The sequence below is a fragment of the Ranitomeya variabilis genome, chromosome 7, assembly GCF_051348905.1.
Source record: "Ranitomeya variabilis isolate aRanVar5 chromosome 7, aRanVar5.hap1, whole genome shotgun sequence".
Lineage (NCBI taxonomy): Eukaryota > Metazoa > Chordata > Amphibia > Anura > Dendrobatidae > Ranitomeya > Ranitomeya variabilis.
Genome location: NC_135238.1, coordinates 106,969,073 through 106,989,494, shown reverse-complemented (window position 1 = coordinate 106,989,494; position 20,422 = coordinate 106,969,073). Strand labels below are relative to the sequence as shown.

General features: G+C 45.5%; 1 protein-coding gene across 3 annotated transcripts in view; it reads right to left on the bottom strand.

The window, feature by feature from the left end:
• Positions 1 to 20,422, bottom strand: part of STAT1 (signal transducer and activator of transcription 1) — a 2,295,457-nt gene that overhangs the window by 1,905,438 nt on the left and 369,597 nt on the right. For all 3 annotated transcript variants that reach the window (XM_077275645.1, XM_077275646.1, XM_077275644.1), the window contains exon 7: positions 19,056 to 19,159. In XM_077275645.1, the coding sequence (XP_077131760.1) occupies positions 19,056 to 19,159 (104 nt within the window). The remainder of the gene's footprint in view (positions 1 to 19,055; positions 19,160 to 20,422) is intronic.

Here is a 20,422-nt window from a genome sequence, read left to right as displayed (position 1 = left end):
TTCCATGAAAATGCGATAAGCGCTTTTGTCCATTTTTATTTTTCAGGTGTTACAGCTGCAATTAAATGGTTGCTATCATTACTAAGGTCCCCATCACACTGAACGAGCATCCGATCCATAACGTTTCAGCGATACCCCGCTGTGAAGGCGGCAATTGCTGCATGTGACAGTGCGATACAACATCGCAAGGGACATTCCTCAGCATGGCAGATCCCAGTTTTCATTGCTGGGGTGTCATGCATCATACACTCCCAGTGAAGAAAATTTTTCACTGTCAGCGGTATCATTCAGTGTGAAGGGACCTTAAGGACTTACTAGTCCACTAATTGTACAATTTTATTGAGTAAATAGGGACCACTGCACTGCTATAAGAAATGTATGTGACAAGGTTCCCTGATTTATATAACAAATGTTAGTGGCCTGATTAATGAAAATTGCCTCAGAGCAGAGTAAAACCATTTTGGTTGTCCATAGCAACCAGAGGTTACCTTTCATATTTGAAACTGCTGAGGTAAAATGAAAGCTGAACCCTGATTGGTTGTCGGGGCAACTAGAGCTGTCTGTCAGGGAGTTTCACTGTGTGAGGCCTGTTCTTCCTAATCTGCTAGTTAAAAGCTGTCACCACTACCACCCATTTGCAATTTACAAAGTTGTTTGTGTTTTTACTTCATATTGTCAAAGGGGCATGAAGCGTAAGAGCATCTGGTGTGTGTGGTGCTGTACTAGCACAGACTTCCTGTTCTCTGACTTGGCATAAAACATTCTAATTCGCTTTCCTTTTATTTTAAAGCTATATGTAAGTAATCATACTCTAGTATGTGTACACTTACACTGCTTTATGGCGTCGGCATCCCAGGGCCTGGCTCCGCCCCCCAGGCCTCTCGATCGCTGTGATTGGCTGTTCAATTCTGAACAGCCAATCACAGCGTTTCTCATTGTTTGAGCCAATCAGAGCGGCTGAAACAATGAGGTCCCAGGCTAGGATCGAGTACCGATGTACTCGATCCTAGGGCCGGTGCCTGGCAACGCCAGGCACCGACAAAACCCCCCGGATTGGCGTAATCGCCAATCGTATCGATCGCGCCAATCGCAGGGCACAGCGGCGGTATTACCGCCACTGTGCCCTGCTGTACCCTGCTGTACCGGCCTGGATCGGTGCTGCAATAGCACCGAACGCAGGCCAGAGCCTAGTGCAGGCCCAGCAGGGTCTGCAGGACCTGATTGGCGCGATCGATGCTATCGACGATCGCGCCAGTCACAGGGCACAGCAGCGGTCATGTTGTGACCGCTGTGTGCCCTGCTGGTGACCTGGCTGTGACCTGCCTAGGATCGGAGGGATCCTAGGCAGTTGCCATGGTCACCAGGGCCTGCAGGGATTGGTGGGATCGATGTTATCATTCGATCCCACCAATGACAGCTCACAGCAGCGGTGTGACCGCTCTGTGACCTGTCTGTCACCTGCAGGTGACCTGTCTGACCACTATGCAGGGGTCCTCACTCTAGCTGAGGACTCCTGCAGAGCAGTCACACAGCCAGATCTAGTCTTGCTCGGCTTTGTGGTGCTACAGAAGGCTGTAACACCACAATCCCTGCGTTAGTAAAAAAAAAAGAAGACCAAAGAAAGAAGAAAGAAGAGAGACTACAAACGTAAGTGTTATCAGCCCCTACCCGATCTCTCTTAACCCCCCATCCCCCCTTCCCATCCCCTCTTTTTTACCCCCCTCCATCCCTCTTTGCGCTGCCTCCATGTGCACGTTTAGCAGCCGCCGAGCGTTGATTGGTGACGCAGTTCACCAATCAACACTTGTGCTCGCTTTTTTTTCATCAGCCCCCTTTGCCCAATTTCGTACACCAGAGGTGTCAAACTGCATTCCTCGAGGGCCGCCAACAGGTCATGTTTTCAGGATTTCCTTAGCATTCCACAAGGCGCTGGAATCATTCTGTGCAGGTGATTAAATTATCACCTGTGCAATACAAGGAGATCCTGAAAACATGACCTGTTGGCGGCCCTCGAGGAATGCAGTTTGACACCTCTGCCGTACACCCATCCCACAGCCGCCAAACTTTGATAAGTGACGCAGTTCACTTATCAGAGCTTGTGCCTGCCGTTATCCCTTTTTTTTTTCACACCTGTGCGCTCACCCAGCCACCGTGTCTATCCTGTGCCTTCCTTTTCTTTTCACACCCCAGTGTGCTCACCCAGCCGCCGCGTCTAACCCGTGCCTTCCTTTTTTTTTCCCATCCCCGTGCGCTCACCCAGCCGCCGTGTCTAACCCGTGCCTTCCTTTTCTTTTTTTTTCCCATCCCCGTGCGCTCACCCAGCCGCTGCATCTAACCCGTGCCTTCCTTTTCTTTTTTTCCATCCCCACGCGCTCACCCAGCCGCCGCATCTAACCCGTACCTTCCTTTTCTTTTATTTTTCCCATACCCGTGCACTCACCCAGCCGCCGTGTCTAATCCACGCCTTCCTTTTCTTTTTTTCCCCATCCCCGTGCGCTCACCCAGTCGCCGCGTCTAACCCGTGCCTTCCTTTTCTTTTTTTTTTCCCATCCCCGTGCGCCCACCCAGCCGCCGCGTCTAACCCGTGCCTTCCTTTTCTTTTTTTTTTCCACATCTCCGTTCGCACACCAAGCAGCCGCAGAACTTTGATAAGTGACGCGGTTCACTTATCAGAGCTCTCGTGCCTGCCGTTTTTTTCCACATCCCCATTCGCACACCCAGCAGCGGCCGAACTTTGATAAGTGATGCGGTTCACTTATCAGAGCTCTTGTGCCTGCCGTTTTTTTTTCACATCCCCGTTCGCACACCCAGCAGCGGCTGAACTTTGATAAGTGACGCGGTTCACTTATCAGAGCTCTCGTGCCTGCCGTTTTTTTTCACATCCCCGTTCGCACACCCAGCAGCGGCTGAACTTTGATAAGTGACGCGGTTCACTTATCAGAGCTCTCGTGCCTGCCGTTTTTTTTCACATCCCCGTTCGCACACCCAGCAGAGGCTGAACTTTGATAAGTGACGCGGTTCACTTATCAAAGCTCTCGTGCCTGGTTTTCTTTTTTTTTTTCACACCTCTGTGCGCTCACCCAGCCGCCGTGTCTATCCTGTGCCTTCCTTTTCTTTTCACATCCCAGGGCGCTCACCCAGCCGCCGCGTCTAACCCGTGCCTTCCTTTTTTTCCCATCCCCGTGCGCTCACCGAGCCGCCGTGTCTAACCCGTGCCTTCCTTTTCTTTTTTTTTCCCATCCCCGTGCGCTCACCCAGCCGCTGCATCTAACCCGTGCCTTCCTTTTCTTTTTTTTTCCATCCCCACGCGCTCACCCAGCCGCCGCGTCTAACCCATACCTTCCTTTTCTTTTCTTTTTCCCATACCCGTGCACTCACCCAGCCGCCGTGTCTAACCCACGCCTTCCTTTTCTTTTTTTCCCATCCCCGTGCGCTCACCCAGCCGCCGCGTTTAACCCGTGCCTTCCTTTTCTTTTTTTTTCCAAATCTCCGTTCGCACACCCAGCAGCCACTGAACTTTGATAAGTGACGCGGTTCACTTATCAGAGCTCTCGTGCCTGCCGTTTTTTTCCACATCCCCGTTCGCACACCCAGCAGCGGCCGAACTTTGATAAGTGATGCGGTTCACTTATCAGAGCTCTTGTGCCTGCCATTTTTTTTTTCACATCCCCGTTCGCACACCCAGCAGTCGCCGAACTTTGATAAGTGATGCGGTTCACTTATCAGAGCTAGGGCCTGTTTTAGACTTTTCTTTCACAGGTATTTATTTTTACCTATTTGCTTTTTTTTCCATTAGCTTTTTCTTTTCAGAGTAGTTTGCACCAAGCAATATCCCCCCCACACTTACACATAGTTACCAATAAAGTACACCCAGGCACCATACTTACAAAAAAAAGTCCCGCTCGTCACGTTCGTCCCAACAGCACTATTCAGCGGAGGAGGCATATTCTTTCCTTGCCTCCGACACTGATAGCGAGGGAGAGGATCCCACTTTTCTTTATTTTTCCGATTCTTCCTCATCCTCCTCCCACTCCTCATCTTCCTCCTCCGGCCCTGCGGAACCGCCAAGCAGACCTGCAGGACAGAAGATGAGGCAGCGCCCATCATTGATGAAGATGATGAAGCGCCCACCATTGCCGATGACGAACCAGCGCGCCCCTCTTCGGACCCCGTATGGACCTCGCCACCCGAAAATTGCGAGCCACTGATTCCTGGTTTTGTGGCAGAATCAGGAATCAAGTTTGAGACCACCGGCCTCACAGAAATAGACTTTTTCAAAGTCTTTTTCTCTGAGGCTTTCGTTAACCTCATGGTGGAGCATACTAACTTGTATGCTCGGCAATTTTTGGACCAAAACTCGCGTTCATCACATTCTATCTGGTCTCCTGTAGGCACAGTTGAAATGATGCAGTTTTGGGGCCTGGTCCTCCACATGGGGATCTTGAAGAAGCCTGAACTTTGGCAATATTGGTGTGTTGATATTTTATATAACACTCCAGTGTTCCGAATGGTCATGACCCGGACGCGTTTTGAGGCCATCCATAAGTTCCTGCATTACAACGATAATGCACGGTGTCCCGCACGAGATGACCCCAACTTTGACTGTCTGTTCAAAGTTCGGCCGGTCATTGAACACTTCAACAAGAAGTTTGCTGAAGTGTACGTGCCTCAAAGGGACATCAGCGTGGATGAGTCCTTAATTCATTTTAAGGGGCGGCTCAGATTCCGTCAATACATGCCCAGCAAAAGGGCTAGGTACGGACTCAAACTCTACAAGCTGTGTGAGAGTACACCCACAGCTTTAGAGTCTACGAAGGGAAGGACACCAGGATTGAACCGCCTGAGTGTCCTATCCTGGGAGTGAGTGGGAAAATTGTGTGGGATTTGGTGCACCCACTGCTGGATAAAGGTTATCACCTCTATACCGATAACTTTTACACCAGCATCCCACTCTACAAATCTCTCTCTGCACGAGGTACCGCAGCCTGCGGTACTGTCATCAAAAATCAGAGAGGCCTCCCGAAGACGCTACTTGGGCAGACTCTCAGAAAAGGAGAGCAAAGCCCAATGTAGCGACCACCTACTGGTGGTCAAGTACAAGGACAAAAGGGATGTCCTTCTATTGACCACCATACACGGTGATGGCAGTGCCCTCAGCACTGTAAGGGGTACCTCTACAGAGGTCAGCAAACCGACCTGTGTACTGGGGTACAACAAAAATATGGGGGGTGTTGATCTCTCTGATCAACTCCTCCAACCGTACAGTGCTTTGAGAAAGGCCAGGGTGTGGTACAAAACCTGTCCGTGCACATTGTACAAATGGCAATGCTCAACGCTTTCCTGCTGTCACGATGTGCACACAACACCGATACGTTGTACCTTAATTTCCAGGAAGTAGTGGTTAAGGCCCTGATGTTTGACACGAGGGAAGGAGCGGGCCCCAGGACTTCTGGAACTGAAGGTGCACGTATCATACCAGGTCAGCATTTTCCGGGGGTGGTCCCGCCAACTGGAAGAAAAGGTAAGCCGCAAAAAAGGTGCCGAGTGTGCTACAAAAAAGGAATACGCAAGGACACCATCTATCAATGCGACACCTGCTCCGAAAAACCTGGCCTGTGTATGAAGGATTGCTTTAAATTGTACCACACCTCCATGCACTACTAATTTACAGGGAACAGATTTATTCCAAAGCAGACACATCTACGTAAGTTCATTGGGGGTCTACTTTACAAAATGTTGTCACTTGTGGGTTTTTTCCTGTTTAGGCACATCAGGGGCTCTGCAAACGGAACATGACGCCTGCAGACGATTCCATCAAAGTCTGCATTCCAAAACATCACTACTTCCCTTTCGAGCCCCAACGTGTGCACAAACAGTTTTTTCCCATATATGGGGTACCAGCATACTCTGGAGAAATTGGACAATAAATTTTGTGGTCCAATTTCTCCTGTTACCCTTGGGAAAATAAAAAATTGGGGAGTAAAAGATCATTTTTGTGGGCAAAAAATAGGATTTTTTATTTTCACACCAGGGCGTTATAAACTTTAGTGATACACTTGGGGGTTCAAAGTTCTCACCACACATCTAGACAAGTTCCTTAGGGGGTCTAGTTTCCAAATTGGGGTCACTTGTGGGGGGTTTCCACTGTTTAGGCACATCAGGGGCTCGTCAAACGTAACACGACGGCCGCAGACGATTCCATACATGCCTGCATTCCAAAATTTCACTACTTCCCTTCCGAGCCCTGACGTTGCCCAAACAGTAGTTTTCTCCCACATATGGGGAACCAGCGTACTCAGGACAAATTGGACAACAAATTTTGCAGTCCAATTTCTCCTGTTACCCTTGGGAAATTAAAAAATTGGGGACTAAAAGATAATTTTTGTGAGCAAAAAATATGATTTTTTATTTTCACGCCCGGGCGTTATAAACTTCTGGGAAGCACTTGGGGGATAAAAGTGCTCACCACACATCTAGATAAGTTCCTTAGGGGATCTAGCTTCCAAAATGGGGTCACTTGTGGGGGGTTTCCACTGTTTAGGCACATCAGGGGCTCACCAAACACGACATGGCGTCCAATCTCAATTCCAGCTAATTTTAGCTTGAAAAAGTCAAATGGCGCTCCTTCCCTTCTGAGCCCTGCCATGCGCCCCAACAGTGGTTCCCCCCCCCCACATATGGGGTATTGGCATACTCCGGACAAATTGGACTACAACTTCTGTGGTCCAATTTCTTCTGTTACCCTTGTGAAAATAAAAAATTTGGGACTAAACGATCATGCTTGTGGAAAAAATATGATTTTTTTTATTTTTACGCCCGGGCGTTATAAACTTCTGTGAAGCACTTGGGGGATAAAAGTGCTCACCACACATCTAGAAAAAATCCTAAGGGGGTCTAGTTTCCAAAATGGGGTCACTTGTGGGGGGTTTCCACTGTTTAGGCACATCAGGGGCTCGTCAAACGCAACATGGCGTTCGATCGCAATTCCAGCCAATTTTAGGTTGAAAAAAATCAAATTGCGCTCCTTCCCTTCCGAGCCCTGCCATGCGCCCAGACAGTGCTTTCTCCCCACATATGGGGTATCACCGTACTCAGGAAAAATTGGACAACAACGTTTGCAGTCCAATTTCTCCTGTTACCTTTGGGAAAATAAAAAAATTGTTGCTAAAAGATCGTTTTCAAGACTAAAAACTTAAATTTTATTTTTTCCTTCAACATTGCTTTAGATCTCATGAAGCACCTGAAGGGTTAATAAACTTCTTGAATGTGGTTTTGATCAGCTTGAGGGGTGCAGTTTTTAGAATGGTGTCACTTTTGGGTATTTTTTGCTATATAGACGCCTAAATCTGACTTCAAATGTGAGGTGGTCCCCAAAGAAATGGTTTTGTAAATTTTGTTGTAAAAATGAGAAATTGCTGGTCAACTTTTAACCCTTATAACTCCCTAACAAAAAAAAAATTTGCTTCCAAAATTGTTCTGAGGTAAAGTAGTATTGTGGGTTACTTATTAAGTATTTTGGGTGACATATCTCTGTGATTTAAGGGCATAAAAATTGAAAGTTGGAAAATTGGTAAATTTTCAAAATTTTCGCCAAATTTTTGTTTTTTCACAAATAAATGCAGGTAATATCAAAGAAATTTTACCACTATCATGAAGTAGATATATGTCAAGAGAAAACAGTCTCAGAGTCGCCAAGATCCGTTGAAGCGTTCCAGAGTTATAACCTCATAAAGGGACAGTGGTCAGAATTGTAAAAATTGGCCCCGTCATTAACGTGCAAACCACCCTCGGGGCTTAAGGGGTTAAAAAATTGTACTTTATGTACATTTGTGGGCTTAACGCCTACTGAAATTCCATATATGTGCATATAGACACTTTAGGTATAAGCGAGGGTCTGCCTGTACATGGACACACCAAGGTAACAAGATTTGGAGTATGTTGTGTGTTCATGTGAAGGTGTTTGTGCATTTACCATTGGTAGTTAATTCCAATTTCACATTCACAATGATCTGCATGTGCTTTATGGATCAGTAGAATATATAATATTTTAGCTTAATCACCCTATGCATTCAAACCAATGGTATTTTTTGGAATGGGATTGTAATATGTGTTTTGTGTGAATGGGGAAAAAAGTAAGGACCCCCAGGGACAGGTCCCATTATTTTGTAAGGTATTTGCCACTTCAACCCTAGCAATGGAAGTTCGTAAGGGGTAGATTGAATGTCGGTTAGTGTTAGAAGATGCTCCTTTCTGCAATCAAATTAGGTATTGTAACATCACTCCCTACTCAAGAAATTCTGACCAGCCTTGTAAAGATCTGGGTATCCATCCATGTAAGAACTTCATCAATGATCCATACTTGAATCAAAATCAAAGAAAAAGTGTTTGAGGAAAGTCGTGCCTCTGCTGAAAGTCATGACTGAACGTACCCCAAAAAGAAGAGGTGCTCAAAGAAACCACGTAATGAGGTTCAGCTACAGATTGTGACACAAAGCAGTACCATCACGCCATAAGTATTCACAACGCTGCTGAAGAAAGCTGCAGAAGATGAACGAAAAGTCTGGCAATGGGAGGGTTGTACACAGGACAGTGATAACGGCTGACCTATGGACAATGAGGTGAAGCCATTCCAGAGTCTCTCTAGTAAGAGGACTTCAGGATAGGTGGATACCTTAAGATTGGCAACACATGACTGCAGAGCAAAGACCAAGAAAGATCCTGAAAGAAAAAGACTGTGTATTTTGTGGATGGAGACGTTGGGTTACAGTGAAGGGCAGGGAAGAGTTGATTGCCGTGATGGGTGATGTCCAAGTAGCACAGTGCAGTACTAGACTTAATTCCACCCTGAACTGTTGTGCTCAAAAAAGTTCAATTTTAGTTTATTCAGACCACAGAACATGTCTCCAAAAACTAAGGTCTTTGCTAATGTGTGCATTTGCAAACATTAATCTGGCTTTTTAATGTTTCTTTTGGAGTAATGGCTTCTTCCTGGCAGAGTGGCCTTTCATCCCAGCACTCGTTTTACTATGGATATTGACACAATCCTATCAGCTTCTGCCATAATCTTCACAAGGTCTTTTGCGTTTGTCCTTTGGTTGATATGCACATCAGAACAAAGATCATTTATCTCTGGGACATAAAACCTGTCTCCTTCCTGAGCGGTATGATAGTTGGACATTCCCATTTTGTTTGTACTTGTGTATAATTGTTTGTACAGATTAACGAAGCACCTTCAGGTATCTTGAAATTGTATCCAAGGAGGAGCCAGACATGTGCAAGTCCACAATTCTCTTCCTGATATCTTGGCTGATTTCTTTAGCCTTTCCCATGATGCTACACAAATAAGTAGCGTGTGTCAGGTGTGCATTAAAATACATCTACATGTATGTCTCTAATTAACTGTTGCCAACAAACCAATCAGAAGCTTCCAAACACATGACATCATCATACGGACAGTCCAGAATTATTAAAAGCATAGTAATCTTAGTGTATGGAAACTTCTGACTTTGCAGTAAGTAATAAAAATGTCTTAACACATTCTCTCTCTCATTCAGGCATATGGCAAATATTAATAATTATGGTAATCCTAACTGACCTAAAATGGGAAAGGTTTATTCTGATTTCATATCATCTAATGATCACTATTGCATGCTAATTCTCCTATATTTGTCTGCAGCATTCGACACTGTGGACCACCAGCTCCTCCTCACTATGCTCCGCTCCATTGGCCTCAAGGACACCGTTCTCTCCTGGCTCTACTTCTACCTCTCTGATCGCTCCTTCACTTTATCATTTGCTGGCTCCTCCTCTCATCTTCCTCTTACTGTTGGGGTTCCTCAAGGATCAGTCCTAGGCCCGCTCCTATTCTCTCTCTATACTGCCCCTATTGGACAAACAATCAGTAGATTAGGTTTCCAGCACCATCTCTATGCTGATGACACCCAATAATACATCTCATCTCCGGACATCATGCCTGCCTTTTTAAAAAAAACACCATTGTCTTATCACTGTCTCCAACATCATGTCCTCCCTCTTTCTGAAACTGCACCTGTCAAAAACTGAACTCCTGTTTCCTCCCTCTACTAACCTACATATACCCAACATTGCCATTTCCGTGTGTGGTTCTACCATTACTCCCCAGCAACATGCCCGCTGTCTTGGACTCATACTTGATTCAGAGCTTTCATTTACCCCCCACATCCGATCACTGACTCGCTCTTCTCATCTGCACCTCAAAAACCTTTCTAGAATTCGACCCTTTCTTACTTTCGAATCTGCAAAAACTCTTACTGTTTCTCTTATTTATTCTCGTCTGGACTATTGTAATTCTCTACTAATCGGTCTCCCTCTTAACAAACTCTCCCCTCTCCAATCTATTTTGAATGCTGCAGCCAGGATCATATTCCTCACAACCATTACACCGATGCCACTACCTTGTGCCAGTCATTACACTGGTTACCCATCCACTCCAGAATTCAGTATAAACTTATTACCCTCACCCACAAAGCACTCAATGGCTCAGCACCACCCTGCATCTCCTCCCTCAGTCTACCACTCTACCCATGCCCTCCGTTCTGCTAATGATCTGAGGTTAACATCCTCAATAATCACAACCTCCCACTCCCGTCTCCAAGACTTTTCACGTGCTGTGCCAATTTTTTGGAATGCACTACCTAGGTTAATTCGATAAATCCCCAATACCCACAGTTTTAAGCATGCGCTAAAAACGCATTTCTAAAGACTGGCCTACTGCCTCAACACATTAATCTAACCATTCCCGTGTTGCTCATTCAAAATCTTTACCATAACCTGGTTCTTTGCATCATGCTCTCGTACGCCTTATGCATTTAATAGCCCTCTGTGTCTTTACTTTTACGTATTCTGGCTGATAACCGGTTCACACAGCATTACATGAACACTCAATTTCTTATATTATGGCTGGTCTGAACAACGAAATGAATTGTTACAATCCACCTTTCATGTCTCCCCTATTTCCTCATAGATTGTAAGCTTGCAAGCAGGGTCCTCATTCCTCTCAGTATCTGTTGATCTACCGTATATACTCGAGTATAAGCCGACCAGAGTATAAGCCGACCCCCCTAATTTTGCCACAAAAAACTGGGAAAACTTATTGACTCGAGTATAAGCCTAGGGTGGGAAATGCAGCAGCTACCGGTAAATGTCAAAAGTAAAAATAGATACCAATAAAAGTAAAATTAATTGAGACATCAGTAGGTTAAGTGTTTTTGAATAACCATATTGAATCAGGAGCCCCATATAATGCTCCATATTAAAATATACCCCGTATAAGGCTGTACAAAGGTTAATAATGGCCCCTGTCATGATTTTCCCAATGGCAGGGAAATCGAAAATAACAAACGGACTAGCTCTCGGGTGATGGAAACTAAAGTGACCGTGACCTGAACCTGACACAACACTGGAAGTAGCCGGGGAGTGTTTCCTACGATGCCCTAGACGCCACGCGCCAGCCGGAGATCTAACTACCCCTATCAGAGGAATATACAGGCCTGCCTTACCTCCAGAGATGAACCCCAAAAGGAGATAGCAGCACCCCACAAATATTGACGGTGAGTCAAGAGGAAAAGACATACGTAGGATGAACAGCAGATTTAGCACAGTGAGGTCCGCTTACTAGATAGCAGAAGTACAGGAAAGAGTTACTTCACGGTCAACTTCAAAACACTACTCAAAAACACCATCCTGAAATTACTTTAAAACTCCAGTGACAACTCATGCCACTGGAGTGGCAATTTCAGTCCACGAGAGCTTCCAGCTAAAGAGAGTCACATTGCAGATAGCTGGACAAAAATAGCATTAACTAGAAACAAAATTCAACTTAGCTGAACTGGAACTTGAGGCAGGAGAATGCAACAGAATGCTACTGATACATTGTTGGCCGGCATAGGACCAGCAGCCAAGCAGCCTTAAATAGGAAACTCCCCTAATGGGTGTCAACAGGTGATCAAGGATAGAAGAAGGCAAATAAGTGGCACTACCATAAAACACCACCGGGGGAGCCCACAAACAGAATTCACAACAGTACCCCCCCCCTTAAGGAGGGGGCACCGAACCCTCACCAGAACCACCAGGGCGATCTGGATGAGCACTATGAAATGCACGAACCAAATCAGGAGCATGAACATCAGATGCTGTCACCCAAGAATTATCCTCCTGACCATAGCCTTTCCACTTAACCAGATACTGAAGTTTCCGTCTGGAAACACGGGAGTCCAAGATCTTTTCCACCACATACTCCAACTCACCCTCAACCAGCACAGGAGCAGGAGGATCAGCAGACGGAACAACCGGCACCTCATACCTCCGCAATAATGACCGATGAAAAACATTATGAATAGTAAAAGATGCTGGGAGGTCCAAACGAAAGGACACAGGATTGAGAACCTCCAGAATCCTATAAGGGCCGATAAACCGAGGCTTAAACTTAGGAGACGAGACCTTCATAGGAACAAATCGAGAAGAAAACCAAACCAGGTCCCCAACACAAAGACGAGGACCGACACGCCGATGACGATTAGTGAACTGTTGAGTCTTCTCCTGGGACAACTTCAGATTGTCCACAACCTGTCCCCAAATCTGATGCATTCTATCAACCACAGCATCTACTCCAGGACAATCCGAAGACTCCAATTGACCGGACGAAAAGCGAGGGTGAAACCCTGAATTACAAAAAAATGGAGAAACCAAAGTGGCAGAACTGGCCCGATTGTTAAGGGCAAACTCTGCCAATGGCAAAAAATCAAGCCAATCGTCCTGATCAGCGGACACAAAACACCTCAAGTAAGTCTCCAAGGTCTGATTAGTACGCTCAGTCTGGCCATTAGTCTGAGGATGGAATGCAGACGAAAAAGACAAGTCGATGCCCATACTGGCACAGAACGCCAGCCAAAATCTAGACACAAACTGAGTACCCCTGTCAGACACTATATTCTCAGGAATACCATGCAAACGCACAACATTCTGAAAAAATAGAGGGACCAGCTCAGAGGAGGAGGGCAATTTGGGCAAAGGTACCAAGTGAACCATCTTGGAAAAACGGTCACACACCACCCAGATGACAGACATCCTACGAGAAACAGGAAGGTCAGAAATAAAGTCCATAGAGATGTGCGTCCAAGGCCTCTTAGGAATAGGCAAGGGCAACAACAACCCGCTGGCCCGGGAACAGCATGGCTTAGCCCAAGCACAAACATCACAAGACTGCACAAAAATACGTACATCTCGAGACAAGGAAGGCCACCAGAAGGACCTAGACACCAGATCCCTGGTGCCAAAAATTCCAGGATGACCTGCCAACGCGGAAGAGTGAACCTCCGAAATAACTCTACTGGTCCAGTCATCAGGGACAAACAGTCTACCAGGCGGACAGCGATCAGGCCTATCCACCTGAAACTCCTGCAAAGAGCGCCGCAGGTCTGGGGAGACAGCTGACAATATCACCCCATCCTTCAGGATGCCAGTAGGTTCGGAATCACCAGGCGAGTCAGGCTCAAAACTCCTAGAGAGGGCATCCGCCCTCACATTCTTAGACCCAGGCAGATATGAAACCACAAAGTTAAATCGAGAGAAAAACAACGACCAGCGCGCCTGTCTAGGATTCAGACGCCTGGCTGACTCAAGATAAATTAGATTTTTGTGGTCAGTCAAGACCACCACCTGGTGTCTAGCACCCTCAAGCCAATGACGCCACTCCTCAAATGCCCACTTCATGGCCAAGAGCTCCCGATTTCCAACATCATAATTTCGCTCAGCGGGCGAAAACTTTCGAGAGAAAAACGCACATGGTCTCATCACTGAGCAGTCAGGACCTTTCTGTGACAAAACTGCACCTGCTCCGATCTCGGAAGCATCTACTTCAACCTGGAACGGGAGCGAAACATCAGGCTGGCGCAACACAGGAGCAGAAGAAAAGCGGCGCTTAAGCTCCCGAAAGGCCTCCACAGCCGCAGAGGACCAATTAGCAACATCAGCACCCTTCTTGGTCAAATCAGTCAAAGGTTTAGCAATGGCAGAAAAACCCGCTATGAATCGGCGATAGAAATTAGCAAATCCCAAGAATTTCTGAAGACTCTTTAGAGAAGTAGGTTGTATCCAATCACAAATAGCCTGGACCTTAACAGGGTCCATCTCCATAGATGAAGGGGAAAAAATATATCCCAGAAAGGAAATTCTCTGAACCCCAAAAATACACTTTGAGCCCTTCACAAATAGAGAATTAGCTCGTAAAACCTGAAAAACTCTCCTGACCTGTTGAACATGAGATTCCCAGTCCTCCGAAAAAATCAAAATATCATCCAAATACACAATCATAAATTTATCCAGATATTCACGGAAAATATCGTGCATAAAGGACTGAAAAACGGAAGGGGCATTCGCGAGACCGAAAGGCATTACCAAATACTCAAAATGGCCTTCAGGCGTATTAAATGCGGTCTTCCACTCATTCCCCTGCTTAATCCGCACCAAATTATACGCACCACGTAGATCGATCTTAGTGAACCACTTCGCCCCCTTTATGCGAGCAAAAAGATCAGTCAGTAAAGGTAACGGGTACTGGTATTTAACTGTAATCTTATTCAGAAGTCGATAGTCGATACAAGGTCTCAATGAACCATCCTTTTTACCCACAAAGAAAAACCCTGCCCCCAGTGGAGACAAAGAGGGGTGAATATGACCCTTTTCCAAAGATTCTCTGATATACTCCCGCATAGCAGTATGTTCAGGTACAGACAAATTAAACAAGCGACCCTTAGGAAATTTACTACCGGGAATCAACTCAATAGCGCAGTCACACTCTCTGTGAGGGGGGAGAGAATCAGTTTTAGGCTCCTGAAAGACATCATAAAAATCTGACAGAAATGCTGGGATCTCAGAGGGAGTAGATGAAGAAATGGGAACCAAAGGTGCATCCCCATGAATCCCCCGACATCCCCAGCTCAGCACAGACATTGATCTCCAGTCCAAGACTGGATTATGAATTTGTAACCATGGTAATCCAAGTACTAATACGTCATGTAGATTATATAACACAAGGAAACGAATAATCTCCTGATGGTCTGGGGTAAGATGCATAGTCACTTGTGTCCAATATTGTGGTTTATTGCTAGCCAAAGGTGTAGAATCAATACCCTTTAAGGGAATAGAAACCTCCAGAGGCTCTAAATCAAACCCACAACGCTTGGCAAAGGACCAATCCATGAGACTCAGAGCGGCGCCAGAATCCACATAAGCATCCACAGTAACAGATGATAAAGTACAAATCAATGTCACGGACAAAAGAAATTTAGACTGCAAGGTACCCATAGAAAAAGATTTATCAACCTTTTTTATGCGTTTAGAGCATGCTGATATAACATGAGCTGGATCTCCACAATAGAAGCACAACCCATTTTTGCGCCTGTAATTCTGTTGTTCGCCTCTAGACAAAACACTATCGCATTGCATATGCTCTGGTGCCTTTTCAGAGGTCACCGCCAAATGATGCACAGGTTTTTGCTCAGAAGATACCGCCATATGGTGCACAGGTTTTTGCTCAGAAGATACCGCCATATGGTGCACAGGTTTTTGCTCAGAAGATACCGCCATATGGTGCACAGATTTGCGCTCCCGTAAACGCCGATCAATCTGGATAGCCAATTTCATGGCATCATTCAGACCTGTAGGCACAGGGAACCCCACCATGACATCCTTCACGGCATCAGAGAGACCTTCTCTGAAATTAGCTGCTAGAGCGCACTCATTCCATTTAGTAAGCACCGACCATTTACGAAATTTTTGGCAGTATATCTCAGCTTCATCTTGCCCTTGGGAAAGAGCTATCAAGGCTTTCTCAGCCAAAATCTCTAAATTAGGTTCTTCATAAAGCAACCCCAAAGCCAGAAAAAACGCATCTACATTTAATAACGCAGGATCCCCTGGCGACAATGCAAATGCCCAACTTTGTGGGTCACCCCGCAATAGAGAAATAACAATTTTAACCTGTTGCGCAGGATCACCAGCAGAGTGAGATTTCAGAGACAAAAACAATTTACAATTCTCTCTGAAATTCAAAAAACGGGATCTGTCTCCGGTAAAAAATTCAGGCATAGGGATCTTAGGTTCAGACATTGGAGCACGTATAACAAAATCTTGTAAGTTCTGGACCTTTGTAGCCAGGTTATTCAGACCTGCAACCAAACTCTGTGGATCCATGATTCAAACAGGTGTAACCAAAGCCATTCAGAGATTAAGAGGAGAGGAAAAAAAAAAAAAGGCTGAAGACTGCAGTTTAGGCAAGGAGTACAAATAAGCACTAAGGTGCACTTTCCAAACACAGAAGGAAAAAAAAAAAAACCTTTTCATATCCTTTCCTGCTTTAGTGCATAGTTTTAACACATGTGGGCCGGCCAAACTGTCATGATTTTCCCAATGGCAGGGAAATCGAAAATAACAAACGGACTAGCTCTCGGGTGATGGAAACTAAAGTGACCGTGACCTGAACCTGACACAACACTGGAAGTAGCCGGGGAGTGTTTCCTACGATGCCCTAGACACCACGCGCCAGCCGGAGATCTAACTACCCCTATCAGAGGAATATACAGGCCTGCCTTACCTCCAGAGATGAACCCCAAAAGGAGATAGCAGCACCCCACAAATATTGACGGTGAGTCAAGAGGAAAAGACATACGTAGGATGAACAGCAGATTTAGCACAGTGAGGTCCGCTTACTAGATAGCAGAAGTACAGGAAAGAGTTACTTCACGGTCAACTTCAAAACACTACTCAAAAACACCATCCTGAAATTACTTTAAAACTCCAGTGACAACTCATGCCACTGGAGTGGCAATTTCAGTCCACGAGAGCTTCCAGCTAAAGAGAGTCACATTGCAGATAGCTGGACAAAAATAGCATTAACTAGAAACAAAATTCAACTTAGCTGAACTGGAACTTGAGGCAGGAGAATGCAACAGAATGCTACTGATACATTGTTGGCCGGCATAGGACCAGCAGCCAAGCAGCCTTAAATAGGAAACTCCCCTAATGGGTGTCAACAGGTGATCAAGGATAGAAGAAGGCAAATAAGTGGCACTACCATAAAACACCACCGGGGGAGCCCACAAACAGAATTCACAACAGGCCCCATAAGATGCTCCATAGAAACATTTGCCCAATATAGTGCTGCATAAAGGTTGATGGCCCCATAAGATGCTTCACACATTATGGCCCCATACGATGCTCCACACATTATGGCCCCATTAGATGCTCCACACATTATGGCCCCATACGATGCTCCACACATTATGGCCCCATACGATGCTACACACATTATGCCCCATAAGATGCTCCTCATATATGCCCCATAAGATGCTCCATACATTTGCCCCATAAGATGCTCCATACATTTGCCCCATGAGATGCTCCATACATTTGCACCATGAGATGCTCCATACATTGGCCCCATACATTTGCCCCATGAGATGTTCCATATATTTGCCCCATGAGATGCTCCATACATTTGCCCCATGAGATGCTCCATACATTTGCCCCATGAGATGCTCCATACATTTGCCCCATGAGATGCTCCATACATTGGCCCCATACATTTGCCCCATGAGATGTTCCATACATTTGCCCCATGAGATGCTCCATACATTTGCCCCATGAGATGCTCCATACATTTGCCCCATGAGATGCTCCATACATTTGCCCCATGAGATGCTCCATACATTTGCCCCATGAGATGCTCCATACATTTGCCCCATGAGATGCTCCATACATTTGCCCCATGAGATGCTCCATACATTTGCCCCATGAGATGCTCCATACATTTGCCCCATGAGATGCTCCATACATTTGCCCCATTTGCTGTTGCTGCGATTAAAATAAAAAAGATCACATACTCACCTCTCTTCGCTCAGGCCCCCGGCACCAGCGATAGTCACCTTCCACGTTCCATCGCTGTGCGCTGCTCTATCTTCCATCCTCCGCACTGACTGTTCAGGCAGAGGGCGGCGCGCACACTAATCGTGTCATCGCGCCCTCTGACCTGTACAGTCACAGCCAGAGGACGGAAGACAGAGCAGCGCGCAGCGATGGAACGGAGGACAGGTGGCTATCGCGCACTGCTCACCTCCCCTGATATACTCACCTGCTCCCGGCGCGGTCCCCTGGCAGCATCTCACTGTCAGATGGTCTCCGGGAGCCGGCGGCACCGTCCTGTGTTCAGCGGTCACGTGGTACCGCTGATTAAAGTAATGAATATGCGTGCATATTCATTACTTTAAATGAGCGGTACCACGTGACCGCTGAACACAGGAAGATACCGCCGGCTCCCGGAGACCTTCGGACATGCAGGGACAGCGTCAGGAACAGGTGAGTATATCACAGCCGCCGCTCCCCCTCACCCGCTGACCCCACACCGACACTGACTCGAGTATAAGCCGAGAGGGTCACTTTCAGCCCAAAAAAGTGGGCTGAAAATCTCGGCTTATACTCGAGTATATACGGTATTTGGTATTGTCAAGAGGAACATGAGAGACACCAGATCCAACAATGCAGACGAGCTGAAGGCTGCTATCAAAGCAACCTGGGCTTCCATAACACCTCAGCAGTGCCACAGGTTGATCCCATCCATGCCAGGTCTCATTGATGCAGTAATTGATGCAAAAGGAGCCCTGACCAAGTATTGAGTGCATTTACTGAACATACATTTCAGTAGGCCAAGATTTCATATTTTAAAATAATTTTTCAAGCTGGTGGTATGAAATATTCTAATTTACTGACAGAATGACTTTTGGGTTTTCATTGGCTGTAAGCCGTAATCAACATTAACAGAAATAAACAATTGAAATAGATCACTCTGTTTGTAATGACTCTATATGATATACGAGTTAACGTTTTGTATTGAAAAACTGAAATAAAAATTCACTTTTTGATGATATTCTAATTTTGTGAGAAACATCTGTATGTGCTAAAATGTAAAAAGAAGATATTGATATTTATTTTACTACTTATAACATCCATTAATATTAACTTACCTTTCTTTTAATACCTATAGCAAGATACATGTTTTTTAACACCAATTTTTCTTGCTTGAGTTCATTTTGTGCAAGGCGTTCACTTTGTGCATGATGTTCATTTTCTGAACAAAATAACAATGCAAATTGAGAGGCATTAAGTGGTTTTGTGAGTTAACTCTGTTGAGGTCAATGATCAATTACAATTATTATTGTCAAATATGCAATTACAATAGTTAATTTTTTATTAATGCAAAATATAAACTATTAACCGGCTTACCAAACAATTCTAAGAAAAATATATTTATACTAGATGCTAGCCCGATTCTAACCCATTGGGTATTCTAGAATACGTATGTAGTTTATTTATGAAGATTTTAGAATAATACATTGAATACACAGGATTCGGCCGGCCGTGACCAATTAGCGAAGTGTGGTTCAAATTTCGCGCCAATTCGCGGCCAGACTGTGCCTGTCGCTGATTGTTCGCGGCTGGCCATGTAGTATATAACAGCCCACGTAGTAAATAGCACAGCCACGTAGTATATAACACAGCCCACGGAGTATATAGCACAGCCACGTAGTATATAGCACAGCCCACGGAGTGTAAAACAGCCCACATAGCATATAACACAGCCACGTAGTTTATAACAGCCAGCGTAGCATATAACACAGCTCAAGTAGTATATAACAGCCCACACAAGCAGTATAACACAGCCCACGTAGTGTATAACACAGCCCACATAGTGTATAACACAGGCCACGTATTGTATAACACAGCCCACGATATTGCACAGCCCACGTATTATATAGCACAGCCCACACAGTATATTGCACAGCCCACGTAGTACATTGCACAGCCCATGTAGTATATTGCACAGCCCACGTAGTATATTGCACAGCCCACGTAGTATATTGCACAGCCCACGTAGTATATTGCACAGCCCACACAGTATATTGCACAACCCACGTAGTACATTGCACAACCCACGTAGTACATTGCACAACCCACGTAGTACATTGTACAGCCCGCGTAGTATATTGCACAGCCCATAGTATATTGCACAGCCGACGTAGTAAATTGCGCAGCTCACGTAGTATATTGCACAGCCCACGTAGTATATTGCACAGCCCACGCAGTATATTGCACAGCCCACGCAGTATATTGCACAGCCCACGTAGTATATTGCACAGCCCACATATTATATTGCACAGCCCACGTAGTATATTGCACAGCCCACGTAGTATATTGCACAGCCCACGTAGTATATTGCAAAGACCACGTATTATATTGTACAGTCCACGTATTATATTGCACAGCCCATGTAGTATATTGCACAGCCCATACAGTATATAGCAATGTGGGCATCATATCCCTGTTAAAAAAA